General features: G+C 35.4%; 1 protein-coding gene and 1 non-coding gene across 3 annotated transcripts; one reads left to right on the forward strand and one right to left on the reverse strand.

Moving 5' to 3' along the window:
• Positions 1-1,334: 1,334 nt before the first annotated feature.
• LOC146739481 (uncharacterized) lies at positions 1,335-11,215 on the reverse strand. Of its 2 annotated transcripts, none has more exons than XM_085502975.1 (3): positions 11,070-11,215; positions 3,102-3,577; positions 1,335-2,375 (listed from the first exon to the last, which is right to left on the reverse strand). In XM_085502975.1, exons 2-3 carry the CDS (start codon positions 3,467-3,469, stop codon positions 2,105-2,107), a joined length of 639 nt encoding a protein of 212 aa, XP_085359101.1. In that variant the 5' UTR covers positions 3,470-3,577; positions 11,070-11,215; the 3' UTR covers positions 1,335-2,104. The 2 variants fall into 2 exon arrangements, with proteins under 2 accessions (XP_085359101.1, XP_085359102.1); XM_085502976.1 differs by having other exon boundaries at positions 11,066-11,215.
• Positions 11,216-18,890: 7,675 nt separating this feature from the next.
• Positions 18,891-18,962, forward strand: TRNAD-GUC (transfer RNA aspartic acid (anticodon GUC)). The gene has a single exon. It is a non-coding gene; the product is annotated as a tRNA-Asp (tRNA).
• Positions 18,963-19,524: the final 562 nt, after the last annotated feature.

Below are 19,524 nucleotides of genomic sequence, written 5' to 3' on the forward strand. Positions count from 1 at the left end.
GTTTATTATGTAAAGTAATGAAGCTATCGCCCAATGGCATCATGAAATATCATTTTTTTAATGTGATACAGCGACGTATTTTGTGAAGCTTGTCTTAATATTTTTCAAAAATCGCCATTTTTAGAACAATTCAATAGAAAACATTGTTAAAGAAAAATTGCAATTTTAACACAACCCAGATTTTGAAAAAAATCAAGACAACAAAACAATTCACAATATATAATCGTTTCAGTCAATATCACCAGGCTATAATTTGAGATATGGCATCATGTCTCTGCCATTGGAAAAAGCGTTATAAGAATGACTGACAAAGTGGCAACTATCCACTAAAATACAACCACTATTTTTTTCTGAAAATTAGACTGTTGACTCTATGCCCGATAATTGACGCCCTTGAATTATTGTCTATTGCTTCTTGGTCAGTGAGGAATGGGTTTTCGGCTTTAATAATACTGTAAAGGGGGGTAATTATTCACTGGGTTTTAATTTAGCTTATTTCGCTGACTGGAAAATGCGCTAATTTAAAACCCAGTGAATATGTAAAATTTACCATAGAACACATTATCTAAATGACAAAACCGTGAACTTAAAACCCACTGAATATGCCTGAAATGGTAAATCAGTGAAATTAAAACCCATTGAAAATTAGTCATTTTACAGTATTCTAATAGTTTATCACGACGTTTTTGTTTTGTTTGTGATTTTTTCATAATGTTTAATGCCATCGTTTGTCTTTGTGGTTCTGTGGGTTGATATCATAACGAAGTATAGGCCGACAAAAACAGGTATTTATAGAATTAACGTTTTCTGTCCCTAAGGGAGACGTGTTGCATGCCTACGTCAATGGATTATGCACAGCACGCAACACGTGGTTATTAAGAGGCGGACCATTATTGCTGCTGGTGAGATCTAGAATTACGAATAAGTACTATGCCGTGACTGAATTACGTACCGTTTTACGTTGTATGTTATTTCCACGAGTCATTTTTATATTTACTTCTTGATACGAGCCACCTCAGCAGAATTAATGGTTCATCCCTTAATACATATTGAGGCAATGTAGAAATAATTGTCTAAATGTCAATCGTCTCCATATAGTTCACTCTACTTATAGCGCGAGGCTGGGATACCCACATACGATCAATCACTACGCATACTGCTGGGACAACGTATTTCGTTCGTGTTACATTTACAAAGGAATAAGTGCAGCGGCCATTTGAGCATATACAATAGTCTAGTAGACATGCACGAACATCCGGAGCAACAATTTTCGATTGAATTACGGGAAATAATCTGCATCAGATTAAGTTTCGTTGAGAAATTGCACAAAGTCATTTGACAAGATTTCATTTAATAAAATAGCAACATTTTTCGTTTTCGTTTACTAAAAAAAAAACTCAAACACGTTTTGTTCGAATTCAAGATCATGATCCATTCGTGAATCGAATCTAATATAAACAAAAAAAGACAACACGTCAATAAAATCAACTCTGTACAAACCCGTTAATGGTAATTTATAAAAGAAAAATGACCTCATTCAGTGTATGAACCCTGAAAACCGCACATCCGGGTATTTTATGGGAGCATTATTGTAACCCTACACAGGCAATAATTTCCAATATTATACGTCAGTTGACACCATGTTTAACTGTTTATTGGTGACTACTGCTTTCAGTGGTGGTGGTAGTGGGTAATTGAGAAATTCTCATTGAGAATGAAACTGCACCCCTTAAACGCACCCGGATGTGTGACCTTGCTGAGGTCACCATACATAAGGCCTAATGTAAATCAGTTTCATAATCAAAAGTAATATTCATCAGTGCGATTGAAGTTCGCTGTAAAAAACAAAAGAACATCAAGATATTTGGACGTATATAAATAAGTCTTTGGGAGCTTTTATACAAACGTGACGTCATTCCTGTATCGTCAACGTCGCGTGGGTATTTACTTGTGTAAAAATATATATATATTCTCAGTATCAAGAAACGAATCCACACGAAAATAACCACTGTGTAAATGCCTCATTTAAACGACCCAAACTGTTAGAGATCATTTAACTGTATCTCTTGGGCGTCTTCCCACCCACGCGATGCGCGCTGTGACGTCACCGCGCGGTCTCGTTTATTTCTAAATAAGGAGGCGGCGGAGAGGACGGATGGCGAGGCACCTCGGACGTAATCCGTGTAACAGTCATGGGATCATCGGAACGGAGTCCTGTTCTACTCGGTCCTGTCTGCGTCGAGACCTCAACCGGTGCGGAATAACTTCCAGGTAACATCATCGCCCCTGACTCGTCAATCACCACATCAGGTTGCTGCCCGGGTTGGTTAAGAGAAAACGGATTGGCGTTGTTGCCATAGTGATCGTAAGGACACCTGAAAATAAAAAAAAATAAAAACATGTCATGGTCGCTGATATAAATGTTTTCCTAACAGTGAAAGGTTACCTGAAACCTACTCTGTTAATTTGACCTTTTCTTTTAGCGTAAAACACGTCTTCATCTTTTGTAACGTGATCTCGAATTTATCAAAGACACGCACTGAATGACGTACACTTTGCCAACAAGTTATAAATAAAATATCAAGTGATCAACGAAACCACCAAATCAACGACTGCTTTAAAAAGGTCATGCATAGTACGTGTTGGGGTCGATATTGTCTTATCTGTCAAACTACTGCTATTGTGTCCAACATTATGGGATTGATTTATTACACACGATTGTGTGCGGTTAATAATGAAAACAGCCGCAGTATGTTTGTTGTTGCAGAAAGAGGTAAGAGTATACCATTAGTTCTGCGAGGGTGTATATAAATGTAATTGGTAAAATAAAATGCACTATTAATTTTACCGAGGTAATTAAATAATTTGAGCTTCCTACCCGTCTATGTATGGGGGTAGCATTTGTCAAAATGTCTGAATACTGGCAATGTACTTTTCAATACACTACGTGACATATCTGTTGTCACCATATATCACCGAGCAATATTTAGAGATATTGGGATTTGTTCTTGAGTGCCGTGATGTACAAATGGTTGTATTGTATGACAATTGTCAGTATATGTACTGTCAGAATCACTGTATCAATATACAAATGTACCTACCCGTAAATTGGTCCGATTGGAGGAGAATACGGCGGTGGGGGTTCCTTTGGCAACGCCGGGGTGTTGAACAATCCCGACACAGGCACCACTTGCGACGTTGTCGGCGTCTTCTTTTTAATAAAACACAACCATACTCCACCTCCCGTCAAGACTACAACGCCAAGTGCGATCACGACAAGCCCGTAGTAAAATAAATATCCCCCTGATACGAAGAACACGAAACAGAAAAGTGCTCCAACAATGATGATCGTTATGCCTCCCCCGAGTGTACCCTTCGCTCGCCGCTCGCTTATTTTGTATTCATCGCGTTCCTGTTCCCTATCTTCGCGGTCGAACGAACTGGCATGCCATGCTCTCGGTGTTGACATTCTCTCGTAACACAGCGGACGGAATATTCGGTATTACTGGATATCCTTATACCTCGAGCGCAGATTAATTCATAATGTAGAGATGTGAACGTTCCGGTTGAACGAATCCTGAAACATATAGAAACTTAGAATTAGATTAAACGACCAGCAACGAATATGACTCGTTTGAAGATGAGATGGACAGGCGCAATCTTAGAGGACCTCCAAGTTCGGACAGGCATGATTTGAAACCACAATCTGTGACGAGCTGCTACTTAATTGGAGGAGAACAAACACATTCAAGGGAGAATAATTTTAAAAATAAACTTGACGCTTGGCCTCGATTATATTAACTAGGTGGCCATGGCTTGATATCGATTAGAAAACTGTCTTTACGAGAACTAGATCCTTGAGTACAATGCCTGTGTCATGATGACGTCCACGCAGCGTAGTGGTGATGGTAAGACAGCGATAAATCGTTGTTAAGGCGGCGACAAATCAATAGTAACACGTCGAAAATTTGTCGGTAAGACGGCGACAAATCAATAGTAAGACGGCGACAAATCGTTGGTAAGACGGCGACAAATCGTTGGTAAGACGGCGACAAATCGTTGGTAAGACGGCGACAAATCACTGACAATTGTATTATACTTAAACTAATATACAGAACAGGATATGGGGATATTTTATCTCAAACAGCCGGGGCATGTAACATCATGGTGCAAGTAATTTTTTGAGGATTCTCGCGACAAAACATCATAGTCTCGCGAGACCGACAGGACGCTTGTCATGTGTAAAATATAATTAGGTGGAGCGGTCTAGATTGACGAATTAGGGACACATTAGTTCGAGCTAGGGTTTCGTTATAATTTTTTTTTTTAATTTCGTATTACGCACCATATAAAATGTTGTTTCTTATTATAAACTAAAATGTCAGTTGTTATGCGTATAGGGGACATATGTGGACAAGTTGTTTTTTGTTAGATGTTAATATATTGTAGGCATAATCGGATAGAGACGAGTAACATGTGTCCCTCGTCCATGATCTTAGTAGCCAAACAGGCTGTGTTCATTTAATCTAAACACAAATTAATATGGGTTACTTGTCATACTCAGGTTACTTTTTACATCGTTGCATATAAAGGCACAATCAAGTTAAAAAGAAAAAAAGGCCCCATTTTTATTCTAACCTATTTATTGTATATTTATACACGACTTACTTGATTTGAGCTTTGCCGAAATCGGGTTACAGTTTTGTGTCGAATCGAGTATAATTTAGTTTAAGCGACAGACATATTTTTGGGGACATATCCGAGACTTTACCGAGTATAGACATGACTTTGCCAAACCCCGTAACATACTAAACTTTTAAGCTTGTTGAAATCCATCCACGCTGTGAATTTTACATTCTGATATTTACCTATTTAAAAGATCAATAATGGAGGTGCGTTCACGTTTTTCGATTTAAAAAAAATTATACCGATTCGAAATGACCGTTCTGGTAGACAGCCTAATTATTTTTCTCATAGATACATTGTTACAAACATTTGAGCATATGAATTGAAGAACGTCAAAAAAATGGCTAAGAACGCAGCTTATGGCAATTATGACAATTTATAACAGGGACGAAGATGACGAAGATATAGAACAGACAATTGACCCCGTGTTTTGAGGACAAGGAAAAAACGCGAGGGACTAGCGTATTTATAGTGATTTCTCCTGTGAATAACGATCAACGATAATCGTATATTGATGTTATTTCAGAAGAAGTCTCCGGAAGTAATAATCATTCATGGAAGCCCGATGATGCAATCCGTCATACGCAACTCGACCCCAGATCAACGTCCGAATTACCAGTTTGAATATGTGTCACGTACTTCAACTATTTTACATCACATATGTAAAACAATCTAATATTACGAGGTTTCATAAAAAAAATTAAATTAAGTGAAAAAAAAGCTGCCGAATAAATATATCATATTAACTGATTATGAAGAACAGATGTGACAATCGGAACGCCTATATCAATGAGGAAAATCGAACTCCAATCGCGCGTGTTGTGACGTAGACAATTTTCAGTTGTTATTAGCAACACATGAGTCTTCATACTAATATCTAGTTTATGGACATAACATGCTGTTCGGGTACGCTTCGCAGGGGGGGGGGGGGGGCAAGTGTATCCCTGGAAGGTATGATCTAACATTGTCCAACAAACAACTTGAAACAAATCAATTGTAGTCGGTTTATGGGAATGACAAGATGGCGAACAACGTAACTGAATTCCTGTTGAATACACTGATTCGAATACAAGATGCTGTATTACGGAAATTTACGTCTCATCGTAAATTTACAGCAAAGGCAAACATCAGCAACGACCTTTCATCAGCACAGTGATTAATTTAACGCCCGCGACACAGCGAATAACAGTAAAATGCGCGATTCAACGTAGGGGTGATAGCAAGCGTTTCAATCATCGCGACTCCAGCATTCAGAAAAAACATCACGTTCATTCTAATGGGCTTATTGGTATTCCACTTTCACCAAATTGCTTGAGTCTAAGAACCTAGACTTTAATCAGTCCATGTTCTCACTTGTATGTAGCTAATAAATGGAAGAATTTATCTTTAGTGATTTGCATGAACGTGCGATGCTTGCACATCCGTAGTTTAAAACCATTGCATTTTACAACGAACCGCGAGCTTCCGCATAAAACAGACACCGAGCACCAGTAACGCTCACTCAGGTAAACGTAATGTAATTAAAGACTAGTACCTTGGTCGTCATAGCAACAACTAAAGCTTTCTAAAGGAGATCCGAGGTGACTTCGCTGATACGGTTGATCGAGCGACATTGGGCGAGATTCAATGCAAGGTTACTGAGCGCAAGACCAGATATAAGCGCTGGGACAAAAGTACGTTGTCATCTAAAATTAGATCAAGGCTGCGGACAATGTAAAAACGTTTCTGCGTTCTCGTTGACATGGAAATCTATGGTAGCTGGTGAAAGACACAAGAGAAACATGTTATTTGCACGAATTCGCAATTCCAATGAGTTCACACCACCTGGTTAGTCTTAACTGTATGGTGATGTTAGAACGTTTTTCGGATTCTCATTAAATCAAGACAACGCGGCGCTCGGTGAATATACTATAAACGCGTTAGTTATTCACTGGGTTTTAATTTTGCTTATTTCGCTAACTGGAAAATGAGATAAATTAAAACGCAGGGAATATGTAAAATTTAGCATAGAACACATTATCTAAATGATAAAACCGTGAATTTAAAACTCACTGAATATGCCTGAAATGGTAAATCAGCGAAATATAAACCCAGTGAAAATTAGTTACAGTATTACGTATTTGCGTTATTTTGTACCCAGTATTATAAGCCGAGAAGTCAGTCGCTTGTACTAGTTCAGTAGGCCATTAGTAACGAAGTAGTGGATGTTTGAATGAAAATAAAGACTCAAGCTGGCACACAAATTGGAAACCTTACAACTCACTGTTGCCATGGTTGTGTCATATATATATATATATATATATATATATATATATATATATATATATATATATATATATACATGTGTTTAAAACAATATTTGTATTACGTTGCACAATATATTTACTCTCAATGGTGTAAATTTAACTAGCCTAGGCCTGTGTAAACACATATAACAAATACATACAATTTTGAAATGTCATCGCGTGCTTTCAAATGCCCATTACCTTTAATAGCAGTCGGATGTATTGCAATTATTTTTATTATATGTGGTTTACCGTTACTATATAATATGTTCGATGCAGTTTATCGAATACGCTTAGAATTGTCTCTTATTTTTTTTGCATTTTTTTTATTATAGGTTAGTAGCGAAAATGAAACAACAGATTACAAAACTGTATTCAAAAGAGTTGCAAGGTCGATCAAGATTAGTTCAGGACAAGATTTTGAAAACATTTTCCATGTCACGTGATTCAACTTTAAGTTGTGCTCAATCCGTTTGTCCTTCAGGGCTTAATTGTCCCCATCAAGGTTTCCGCAACTGCAGGGTCAAGGCGGAAAAGATAACATTGCAAGAGAAGAAGGAATGCATCTATCTGTGTTGTTGTGCTAGTACTACAATATTATACAAGTGAAACTGTGGAGATTATCGAAACAGTGTTTTGATGTGGGTCCTGTGCGACGTATAATTTTGCTGAAATTTAAGTAAATAAATGAGTAGTCTCTATTTGAACTTGACAGACAGACAGACAGACAGACAGACAAACAGACAGACAGACAGACAGACAGACAGACAGACAGACAGACAGACAGACGGTGAAACCATTTAACTATTTTTACTTCCATGGTGAAAGTATCTGACGAGGATCGCGGTGACTGTAAAGTAAATATATAAACACGTCATGGTCATTATCATGCAGTATTCAATGACGAACACTGCCCACGCACAGAAATCCCACTAACTAATTAACCGATCAGCCGTCAGCTTAGTTCCAAGTCGATTCTCTCGCTGTCTTTTATCATATACATTACAATCTTATGTAATGCCCGGGGCAGTCGCTTCTGTTAAAAGCGAGTGGCCGATTTCCTCGTCATAAAAAAAAAAAACGACATTAAAAAATGAACTCACAAGTACGTATTTCGGTATAAGGTTCTATGCTTTTATGTACATTCATCGTGGAGTTCATGGATACGGCTAGTTAATAAAAATGTAGTAAAAATTTAAAAGCGCTACAAGCTCTCGGATGTTTGCGAAGCGGAAACGCCATCAAATAAACAACACAACTAGAAAAGAGGTGGTCCGAGTCCCCAACCTTGTTAATTCCAGTAGGGAAAACATTGTGATTTACCCATTGCCACATTAAGTCTGGCAGACATTTTGAATTGAAAATTGGTCAAAATGCATACATATCATATCCTCAGTTTTTCATCTTTATTGTAATTTTCCTTTTCTGAGTCAATAGCGAAATAAAGATACGAGTATGCAATAAAGATTATTTTTATACATACTTAGGGTTGTTTTATTTGTTCTTCGGATTTTTAAATAAATGTTACAAACAATAAATTTGAATTTATGTATCATAAAATATATAAGTCGGTACTCTTTTTAAGGTGGTTCATGTCGAAGTTATTATTTGTTGGTTACTGTACTGATTAGTACTAAAAGTGACAAAATATTGGGATCACCAGACTACTTTTTGAAAAGAAAAAAACAACGAAATATATTAGACTGAAAACTTAAAAGTCACACATACCCACATGAAATATAATTGTTACAATTATTCACAAAATTTACCTATAATAAAATTTTAAGTTTTCATTATATTCCACATTTTTCGCTCACTTATAATTAATGTTTTGCACCTATCATGTCCAGAAAGAGAAATTGAAGTTGAGTCAATTATTCTACAAAGGTGGTGAAGGTGTGTCGACATGGCTTTATGGAAAATGTGTGTTTGTCTGTGAGTTCAATTTTCAAAGCGTTCGCCGTCGGAAGATCCGCGAAAGTACTCTTCCGACGTCACGTGATGGTGGTCGGTTGAACTACATTAACACATGCGTGGATTCGTGATCACTAAATGTCCCTGAATACATGAGAATAATCATTAGTCGATTTAGAAAGGGTCACATAAATACGTGCTGATACGGCGTGTACTTTTTGCGTGCGAGACATGAAAATGTATTCCGTAGGAGACTGTATAAGTCTGAATCACGTAGATTTAACGGAGATCGTGACTGAAAAAATAGAAATCCATGAGCTTGATGTTTGAATAAGTACATTCTGTGTTGTATTAAAGTTAATTTATTTAGTCAGTTCACATTGTTCAAAGTAAAGTATACAAATATGTGCTTGATTCTGTCCGGCTATATTTTGAATTTTAGCGTCCCTGTGAATGCTAGGCACGGGTTGCTACGCAAGAAAGGATCGTTTATTCATTCGCCTACATCTTTAATTCACATCACGAATATCCCGTCAACGTCCGTGAGATGAGTTAGTGGTATTAGGTGATATATATTGATACAAATTGTGCGAGTAGACATCATTTCCAAGGTGTCACATGTATGTTTCGCTTCACGCTGTCAAAACAAATTCCTGTATGTCTCGGCAGGGGATTGCGACGGCGGTTTTCAGGCTATGAAAACTGAGAATTGCTCCGTAACCAAGTTATCACGGTCACACTTACACCACCAACATGTACTAAATGTGAGCGTTTAATTTATAGTCAATAACAATTGGTTTCAGGGCACAACTAATGAATATACAGTTGTATTACAGTCGTTGTTGAGACTATATTTATTACAGTACTGGCAACGGTGATTCAACTAGTGACACTGGCGAAGATTGCACACAATGCCGTCTGTTTTAATTGTTTCGTTCGATGATGGAAGTAGCCTGCAGTTCAAGCGTGACTGACCTCGGCCAGTTGGTTTTTATTCGAAAAGTAATATAAATCAGAGTCAGGCGACATAAGCACCAGCCTGAGAAAAAAAAACGAAGGCAATAACTTAACACCTTTAAGAGACATGCGTCACGAACCGTGTATCCGTCGGCACACTAGTATTTGAATGACAGACTGGCAAGTACGTTTTGAATGAAGGCGAGTGTAGAGTCCTTGTTTTCGGTTGTATCACGGTTACTTTTTAGTAACCGTGGTTGTATCTAATATTAATTTTAAAGCGTTTGGCGGGAAATCACCTATAGCGCCGGAATATACTCTATGTTTAAGCTGAAAGCTAACTGTTGTGTGACGATTGCATTTCCACAGTATCCTTGGTGACCATACACAGGTCATTTAAGGTTTAGTTCAACACGAAATAAACAATATGTGTCAGATAATCAGTATCATATTTCAATTGTAATCACGTTTGTTTCTAGGCATTCACTGGTTTATTACCGCGAGAGGAGTTGCTACAGGGGGGTGATTATACTAGTATTTAAAGTGCACATTTTACAGCGAGGGGCTTATTAACACGGCGCATATTATTTGTTATTTTTTTTGGTTTAAATCCCACGACGAGAATTGAGGCGGACTTCTTTATTTTTTTTATTTTTTATAAAGTGGGTATTTTATAAACTTGCATATAGTCTGTTGTTTAATTTTTGGTGTGTTTTCAATAAAATATGTGAGTGTAAAAATTGTGAAAGCCGGCGCGTTACGGCAAAATGATTTTTTTCGCGGATTTTGCGGTAATCCGGCTTTCGCCATTTGTACACTCCTATGACATTTTATTGAAAAAAAAACACCAAAAAATAAACAAGAGACTGTATGCAAGTCTCGGGGTTTTGTTGGCATAGCCTACTCCACTGAGTGTATGCACAGTTTTTTACGGTAGTACCATCGTGATTCACAGTGTACCGCCATGGAACACAATTACGTACTGCATACCTTCACGTAAACCTGTTGTATTCGCATAGCCTTGGTGTAGATGGCTATTGTGTACAGTTATAATAAAAATCACCGCAGTAACACGTTGTAGATGCGCAAAATGCCGAATGTCTTGTTCCTGGCAAGACACTGAAACATGCAGCCTTGGAAAAAAACAACACATAAGGTCGCTAGCGCTTAATTTAAAAAAAACTGAAGTGGGTCACATAGACGACGACGAAACTGTTACTTACTTACCTGTATCTTCGGAGACAGGGAGGCACGGTCCAAAAGGACTCGCGTCGTGGTGATATCACGCTCGTATATCCATGATGTCCGACAGTAGCGAAATGTAGCACCTATGTTTTGAATCACCACGAACTGCAAACCGCGTACGACGGCTTTGTTACTCGTCGTCAGTGAAAAGCTTGGGCGCATGCGCAGTCAGCAGTCAGAACTGTAATCCACTTACAGGTTGCCCCGCCCACAATCGACAGATATACTCAGAGTACTACACGATGAAATCTACATTATTGAAAACAAAATAAAATGGCATAATTGTCGTAATGCCAACTGCACGAAATACATAATACACAACAATTGCACAACTTACTGTTTTATACTAAACACAATATAGACACAAAACATTAACGTAATATTAAACACAATGCATGAACAAAACATGACTGTAATACTAAACACAATACATATACAAAACATTAATGTAATATTAAACACAATACATGAACAAAACACGACTGTAATACTCTAAACACACTACATATACAAAAACAATAATGTAATATTAAACGCAATACATGAACAAAACACGACTGTAATACTAAACACACTACATATACAAAAACATTAATGTAATATTAAACGCAATACATGAACAAAACATGACTGTAACATTAAACGCAATACATGAACAAAACATGACTGTAATACTAAACACACTACATATACAAAAACATTAATGTAATATTAAATGCAATACATGAACAAAACATGACTGTAATACTAAACACAATACATATACAAAAACATTAATGTAATATTAAACGCAATACATGAACAAAACATGACTGTAATACTAAACACAATACATATACAAAACATTAATGTAATATTAAACACAATACATGAACAAAACACGACTGTAATACTAAACACACTACATATACAAAAACATTAATGTATTATTAAACGCAATACATGAACAAAACATGACTGTAATACTAAACACAATACATATACAAAACATTAATGTAATATTAAACGCAATACATGAACAAAACACGACTGTAATACTAAACACAATACATATACAAAAACATTAATGTATTATTAAACGCAATACATGAACAAAACATGACTGTAATACTAAACACAATACATATACAAAACATTAATGTAATATTAAACGCAATACATGAACAAAACATGACTGTAATACTAAACACAATACATATACAAAACATTAATGTAATATTAAACGCAATACATGAACAAAACATGACTGTAATACTAAACACAATACATACACAAAACATTATTGTAACGCAATACATGAACAAAACATGACTGTAATACTAAACACACTACATACACAAAACATTATTGTAATATTAAAAGCAATACACAAACAAAACATGACTGTAATACTAAACACACTACATACACAAAACACTATTGTAATATTAAACACAATACATACACAACACATTAATGTAATATTAAACACAATACATACACAAACAGTAATGTAATGCTAAACACAATACATACACAAAACATTACTCTAATACTAAACACAATTCATACACAAACAGTAATATAATACTAAACACAATAATACACAAATCATTACTGTAATACTAAACACAATTCATACACAAACAGTAATGTAATACTAAACACAATACATACACAAACAGTAATATACTAAACACAATACATACACAAACAGTAATATAATACTAAACACAATAATACACAAATCATTACTGTAATACTAAACACAATTCATACACAAACAGTAATGTAATACTAAACACAATACATACACAAACAGTAATATGATACTAAACACAATACATACACAAAACATTATTGTAATATTAAACACAATACATACACGAACAAACAGTAATATAGTACTAAACACAATACACACACAAACAAACAAACAAACAGTAATATAATACTGAAAACAATACATACACAAAACATTACTGTAATACTAAACACAATACATACACAAAACATTATTGTAATACTAAACACAATACATACACAAAACATTATTGTAACAATAAACACAATACATACATAAATCATTATTGTAATACTAAACACAATACATACACAAACAGTAATATAATACTAAGCACAATACATACACAAACAGTAATATAATACTAAACACAATACATACACAAACAGTAATATAATACTAAGCACAATACATACACAAACAGTAATATAATACTAAACACAATGCATACACAAACAGTAATATAATACTAAACACAATACATACACAAAACATTACTATAATACTAAACACAATACATATACAAACAGTAATATAATACTAAATACAATACATACATAAACAATAATATTATACTAAACACAATACATACACAAACAGTAATATAATACTAAACACAATACATACACAAAACATTACTATAATACTAAACACAATACATACATAAATCATTATTGTAATACTAAACACAATACATATACAAACAGTAATATAATACTAAACACAATACATACACAAACAGTAATATAATACTAAACACAATACATACATAAATCATTATTGTAATACTAAACACAATACATACACAAAACATTACTATAATACTAAACACAACACATACATAAATCATTATTGTAATACTAAACACAATACATATACAAACAGTAATATAATACTAAACACAATACATACACAAACAATAATATAATACTAAACACAATACATACACGAAACATTACTGTAATACTAAACACAATACATACACAAATCGTTACTGTAATACTAAACACAATTCATACACAAACAGTAATATAATACTAAACACAATACATACACAAACAGTAATATAATACTAAACACAATACATACACAAACAGTAATATTAAACACAATAATACGCAAAACATTATTGTAATACTAAACACAATACATACACAACATATTACTGTAATACAATATACGTGTAGTAGGGTGACTGGCTGTAATGTAATGTCTCAAACGTTTTAAAGTTTCGTAAACCTCCCCTTGTCATTTACATCAAAAACACCACAATTCCAAGAATGATTTACTTCTTCTAAAACCCGGTGATACGTATTTCACAGTAATTTAATAAAGCCTTTATATGAGATTTAATTCCTAACGCTGTGTGCACAGATACGGGCACTCGATGTGAATAAATCCAGTTACCAACTGAGTCCCGATACTCGTTTCTTTACCTTGCCAATGAAAGACAATAGTTCCACTGCGTAGCAGGGCTTGTGATTTTGCAATTTTACTTTATTTAAGCAAAAAAATGCCGGATAAGTTATCAAGACTGAAGTCTGGAGAGGGCGCATATACATATGTCATCTAAGTTGAAAATACAAATATCATGATAAGATTGTTGAAAGGTTTGGGTTACTTATCATTTGTTTAACTTTTGGTCCTTTTGCTGCCACAGGTTTTCAAAAAAAAAAATCTTGAACTGACTTGCCATTTTACAACGTCACTTCTTTGTACGTTTCACTACCGTAATAACCACTCATACGCACACAGATACTTAGCATATTTTGGCTAATCAAATAAAAGATATTGGTAATTATATATTTATCAAGTTAATGTGTACTATAATATAGTTGGCAATTGTTTTGACCTGGGAAAGCCACTGCCAGGGACATATCGGCGAAGAAATCGGCATCACTATATCCTTTGTAGCATTCATGCGTCGGTGTAAATGCATTTAAATTCCCGGGAATATCCCACTACAATTGAATAAATTTTAGAAAACATATTTTCTATGGTACATCACATTATGATTTCATGATTTCACGAATCATGTTCAGGTCACTGCGCGTAAAAGTGACCTGGCCTATTTGTATTATGTGTTGAATTTATTACAACTGTCACTAGATACATACGCTTGGTGAGGCGGTTTGATTTATTGAAATACAAACTTTGTAACGTAACACGTGACAACTTTAACCATTGTTAGCGACAAAACACTGTGCACTTTCTCAATTCCCATCGTCGATGTCCCTCTCTGGCTAATTGTATTCGAGAAAAACGGTACGGATCTCGTTTATTTTAAATGAGACGACGAAAACACAACATATTGGCAAAGGAGGAAACGGCGCTCCGATGTCGGTTGAATATTGGACCCACAAGATTAACTCGGAATGTGCTGACGGTTTTATTATTACCATAGGGGGGTGTTTTCGAAAAAGTGGACGGGAGGTATATATATATATTATATTATATATGTATATTATATTACGACCTAAAGTATTCTTTTCTTTGGAATCATGATGCAGATCATTTGTTAGGTTAGACGTATTCAACACGGCGAATCTCAACATGTTGTTTCTCCTCGTATTTTTGTCTGTATTTCGTAGATCTCTGCAATGATGCATCATCGGAATTGTGTCTTGAATTCTTGGCAGTTTACAAATTTATTTGACAGCAATATGTGCAAAAGCGCCCCCTCTATACTAAAGGACAGCAATAGACAATGTATACTTGTTTTGACGACGCACCCAACCAGACCATTGGGTGATTATGATTATACTAGTCTGGGGGCAGACCAAACATGACATGAAATACTGAACTTAAACGTGACGATAAAAAGAATCAACTTTCAATTTACGTTTCGCTAATTTCCACCACGATCAGCGCCCCACCGTTGACGTATTAGCGAATGGCCGATTGCTGGAACGAATACTTAGTTCAGTGTACGCTACAAGAACAACTTGGAAGTGTTTATAATAAATCATAATCAGATGTATTCATTAACTTACTCAGTATTAATCAACAATGTACATATGTGCATATTTCATCTTTCAAAAATCTACTCCCGAGGATGCAACATAGAACAATACAAATACAACAAGTATAATATAAATGTACGGAACAGCGTACGTGTCACGTGAAAGTCTAACAATTTACAATTTAACAAAATACCCATGCAATACAATGTAAATCGCCGTGAAACATGAAATCTGTATATACCTGCATTGCCGTACTAGCATATACAACGTGTGTATTGTGTATTGTCATTATTGGGGTTCTTTCAAGTTCAAATTCAAAGAATAACATCGAGAATACCAAGAACTCTTTATGATATTTCACCCAATTACAGTTTTGTAACAGTCTAAATCACCATTTAAATTTAAAATTTCTTCAACATTGAGGGTTTTTTAATACCAAATTCTCTTCAGACACATTGTTACCATTTTTTTTATTCCATATGCTAAACTATGCCTTTTTTGTTTTACAAAAGTAAGAATGAGAGGTGAAGAAACAAGAATCCATGCTCGATAGAAATGAAAATGTCAATTCAGACGATGAGATTTTGAAGGAGACGGCATTTAGTTACGACTACAATCAGTCACTGATATTCCCTGAAGTAACTGTTTGCTGAAATACAACAAAACTACCATATGATCGATTTGAATGTAATCTTTTCATCCTTGTCTTTTTGAAGTTGGAAGCTATTTATAAATGAAAAGATACTATGGCATTAAAATATTACGTTAACATAAATGGCCACGTTATTTTTCGAGTCAATTTTCATCATTGGAATAATATACTCAGACAATACACCGTTGGATCAACCTCCGCTGCGCGTCGGTCGATACCGCGCTGTTCTGTCTTCGCGCCTACATTGGTATCCTCGTTATAACCTCTTAATCATTGTACTTTATGGAAACTTCGCAGCATAGCAATGATGGCATATATATCTATAAAAAATAAAAAAAACGTACAATGTAGTTTTACATCACATAAAAGATTATTGTTCACTATCACTAATGAACAAGTTTACAATAAGTTTACTTGAGTTATTGGGTAAGTTAGTAATTGCTTTCATCTGCATGCACCTTATATTTACATCCGGGTAATATATACAATTGTATAGATTGAATACCACTACAAAAATATAATAATTGTATTTATTGAAGATGCAAAATTATTTAAAAAAGCCCCCAAGAAAACGAATATATATTGCCTAATTATTTAATAATTTAAAAACAGATGAAGGCAAAATTAAACGGTTATCTATATGTCATAAAAATAAACGTATAACATGATTTGTCTCTCCGAAAAGTGAATTTTGCCAGCAGTTTTTTCTCCTCGACAGGTTGAATTTTACAAGTTTTTATTTTAAATTTTACATTGATTTTTATCTTTTATTACGTCAACTAGATGAAAACGAGACTTTTAACTGAGTGGGGATAAACACACCTTTGAACGGTGGTATGGATTGCGTTTTCGAAATCAGACTCTTAAAACTGTAATTGAAGTCAATACCCGATGTAATGTAACACATAACAACATGTTAATGACATCATAAACTCGGTTCGGTTGAATGTCTTTGATGACGACAAAACAGATTAGGTAAACCTTTATGGCTGTAAATAACCGAAGTGTACACCTGTAGGCTCTTCACTAAAACCATGATTACTATTTATTGTTATGCTGTACTTAGATTTGGCTCGTAAAAAAACAAACAATACAACACAGGAAAACAATCATGCCCATCGGGTTTACTTGACTACGATACTAGAATTCAGTAAGATTTTACCAACCCAACACTATAAATTTGTTGTCGATATTAATTAAAAATTATTCCTTAATATTTTCCGGGAGCATTCTTGTTTGAATATAACAAAATGTAGAAGTGCCGTTCACATTCAACGCCAGGCAGTGAACCATGGTCAGTAGCCTAACAGTGAAGTCATTTCCTTGTGTTTTTGAGCCGGTTCTATTTCCGGTGTTTTCTGTAAGTGGTTGATGTTTGTATTAGCGTTAACATCGCGCTGGAATTTTGAAAGTACCAGGGGCGGATCTAGGATTCTGGAATGGGGGGGGGCGATAAGTTGGCCGAAGGCCAAGTTCGCGTGGGCCGATTGCGCGAAGTCCTGTTGGTTGTTAAAAGTAGGAGGGGCCGCGGCCCCCTCGGCCCCCCTCTAAATCCGCCAATGGTAACCCGGTTCCGAAAAATAGATACCAATGTACAAAAACTGCATACATGGTGTCCGCTGTCTGCAATGCGGCTGCATAAGTGTGTTGTAAAACATCTATTACGTTGCTGACAACCGGGACACCTGATTATTCATGTTATAATTGCGCGAGGGTGTCGCCTTCTGTAAATAATCTTGTAATGATGAAGGACCATGACTGTTTTACATTCTACAAAGATTCGTTTTATCCTAAAGGAAAACTCTGTTTAAAGATCTTAATGCTGTCAGATCAAAGAGCTCCACACATGCAGGAAAATATAATTTACAGTTTCTTTTTTTAGATCACTTTTCATTGTCGAGATCTTCAACATCTCGTCAGTACTTATGTAGTCCGCCATCTTGATTCTCCAGCAAAGGATTATAGGTAAAGTATGATATTTTTAGACAAATATTCGTAAATACATGTATCATCTGTATCAATGTTGTATATCTTTATATACTATCATATATTTCTCAAACTACAACATCTAAGCCACTATAGCATCTGAGCGGACTACCTAAAATGCTCATTATATGGGGCAGTAGCCTTACACTCACTCGGTAAATCTGTCGGCGAGGGCGCAATAACTATCGTAGACCGTCCATGTCATACTACTACTTCCGTGTTTCACAGGATTACAGTATTTAAAAGTGTTTAATATATTATCATTTTAATTGTTATGTTGGGAATTTTTAATATGAACAGTATACTTTATTATATAATATAATATAATGTTAACAATTCATTCAATTCAATACGTAAAAATAAGCTGTATTATTATTACAAACAATATAGTGCTAATGAATAATAAATTATCTGTCGATTCCTCGATAGTATAGTGGTGAGTATCTCCGCCTGTCACGCGGAAGACCGGGGTTCAATTCCCCGTCGGGGAGGCTAACTTTTTTCTACATCTCTCGGGTTACCCCATTGTGCAATGTATGATGTTCTGTTGGATTCTGACGTTTGTTGTGAGAAAATGAATAGTTTTTTTTTTATTTCAATGTGAGGAGGCCGGATGTTTTGAGCAATTTTATTTTACGAACTTGGCAGGGAAACAATGAGTTGTATTTTTATTCTACAAGTTCACGTGTTTTTATGTTAGTGAATTCAACTTAATAACGAAAATAGCGAAATTAAAAACCAGCGAATAATTAATACATTTATAGTACATTATGGAGGGTCTCCTTGATGAATGACATGGTACATCAGTCAGTAGAACTGTGGTCTATTACATTGTTCGGTTGGGTTGGTAAGTAATTGGCGACAAATCAGTATATGCGTGTCCTAGTGCAATGTTGAAACATTTCAAACTATCACTGAACACCGTGCCTATCCTCGGGGGCGGAGCTACGTCGCAAGAAGTTCCACGTTGCTAAGACTTTTTTTTTATTTAGCAACGACTCGGATTTGAGTGAAACCAAACTAGAACCATCGATTTCGGCCAGTGGAACCCAC

This window comes from Saccoglossus kowalevskii, chromosome 8 (genome assembly GCF_978046115.1).
Source record: "Saccoglossus kowalevskii chromosome 8, keSacKowa6.1, whole genome shotgun sequence".
In the NCBI taxonomy this organism is placed as follows: Eukaryota; Metazoa; Hemichordata; class Enteropneusta; family Harrimaniidae; genus Saccoglossus; species Saccoglossus kowalevskii.

What these genes read in the sequence shown, in the direction of transcription:
- LOC146739481 (XM_085502975.1), bottom strand. Translation starts at nt 3,469, where the DNA reads ATGTCAACACCGAGAGCATGGCATGCCAGTTCGTTCGACCGCGAAGAT. An exon ending in CCAATCGGACCAATTTACGG is followed by an intron (nt 2,376 to 3,101) that starts GTAGGTACATTT and finishes TTTTATTTTCAG; the next exon opens with GTGTCCTTACGATCACTATG.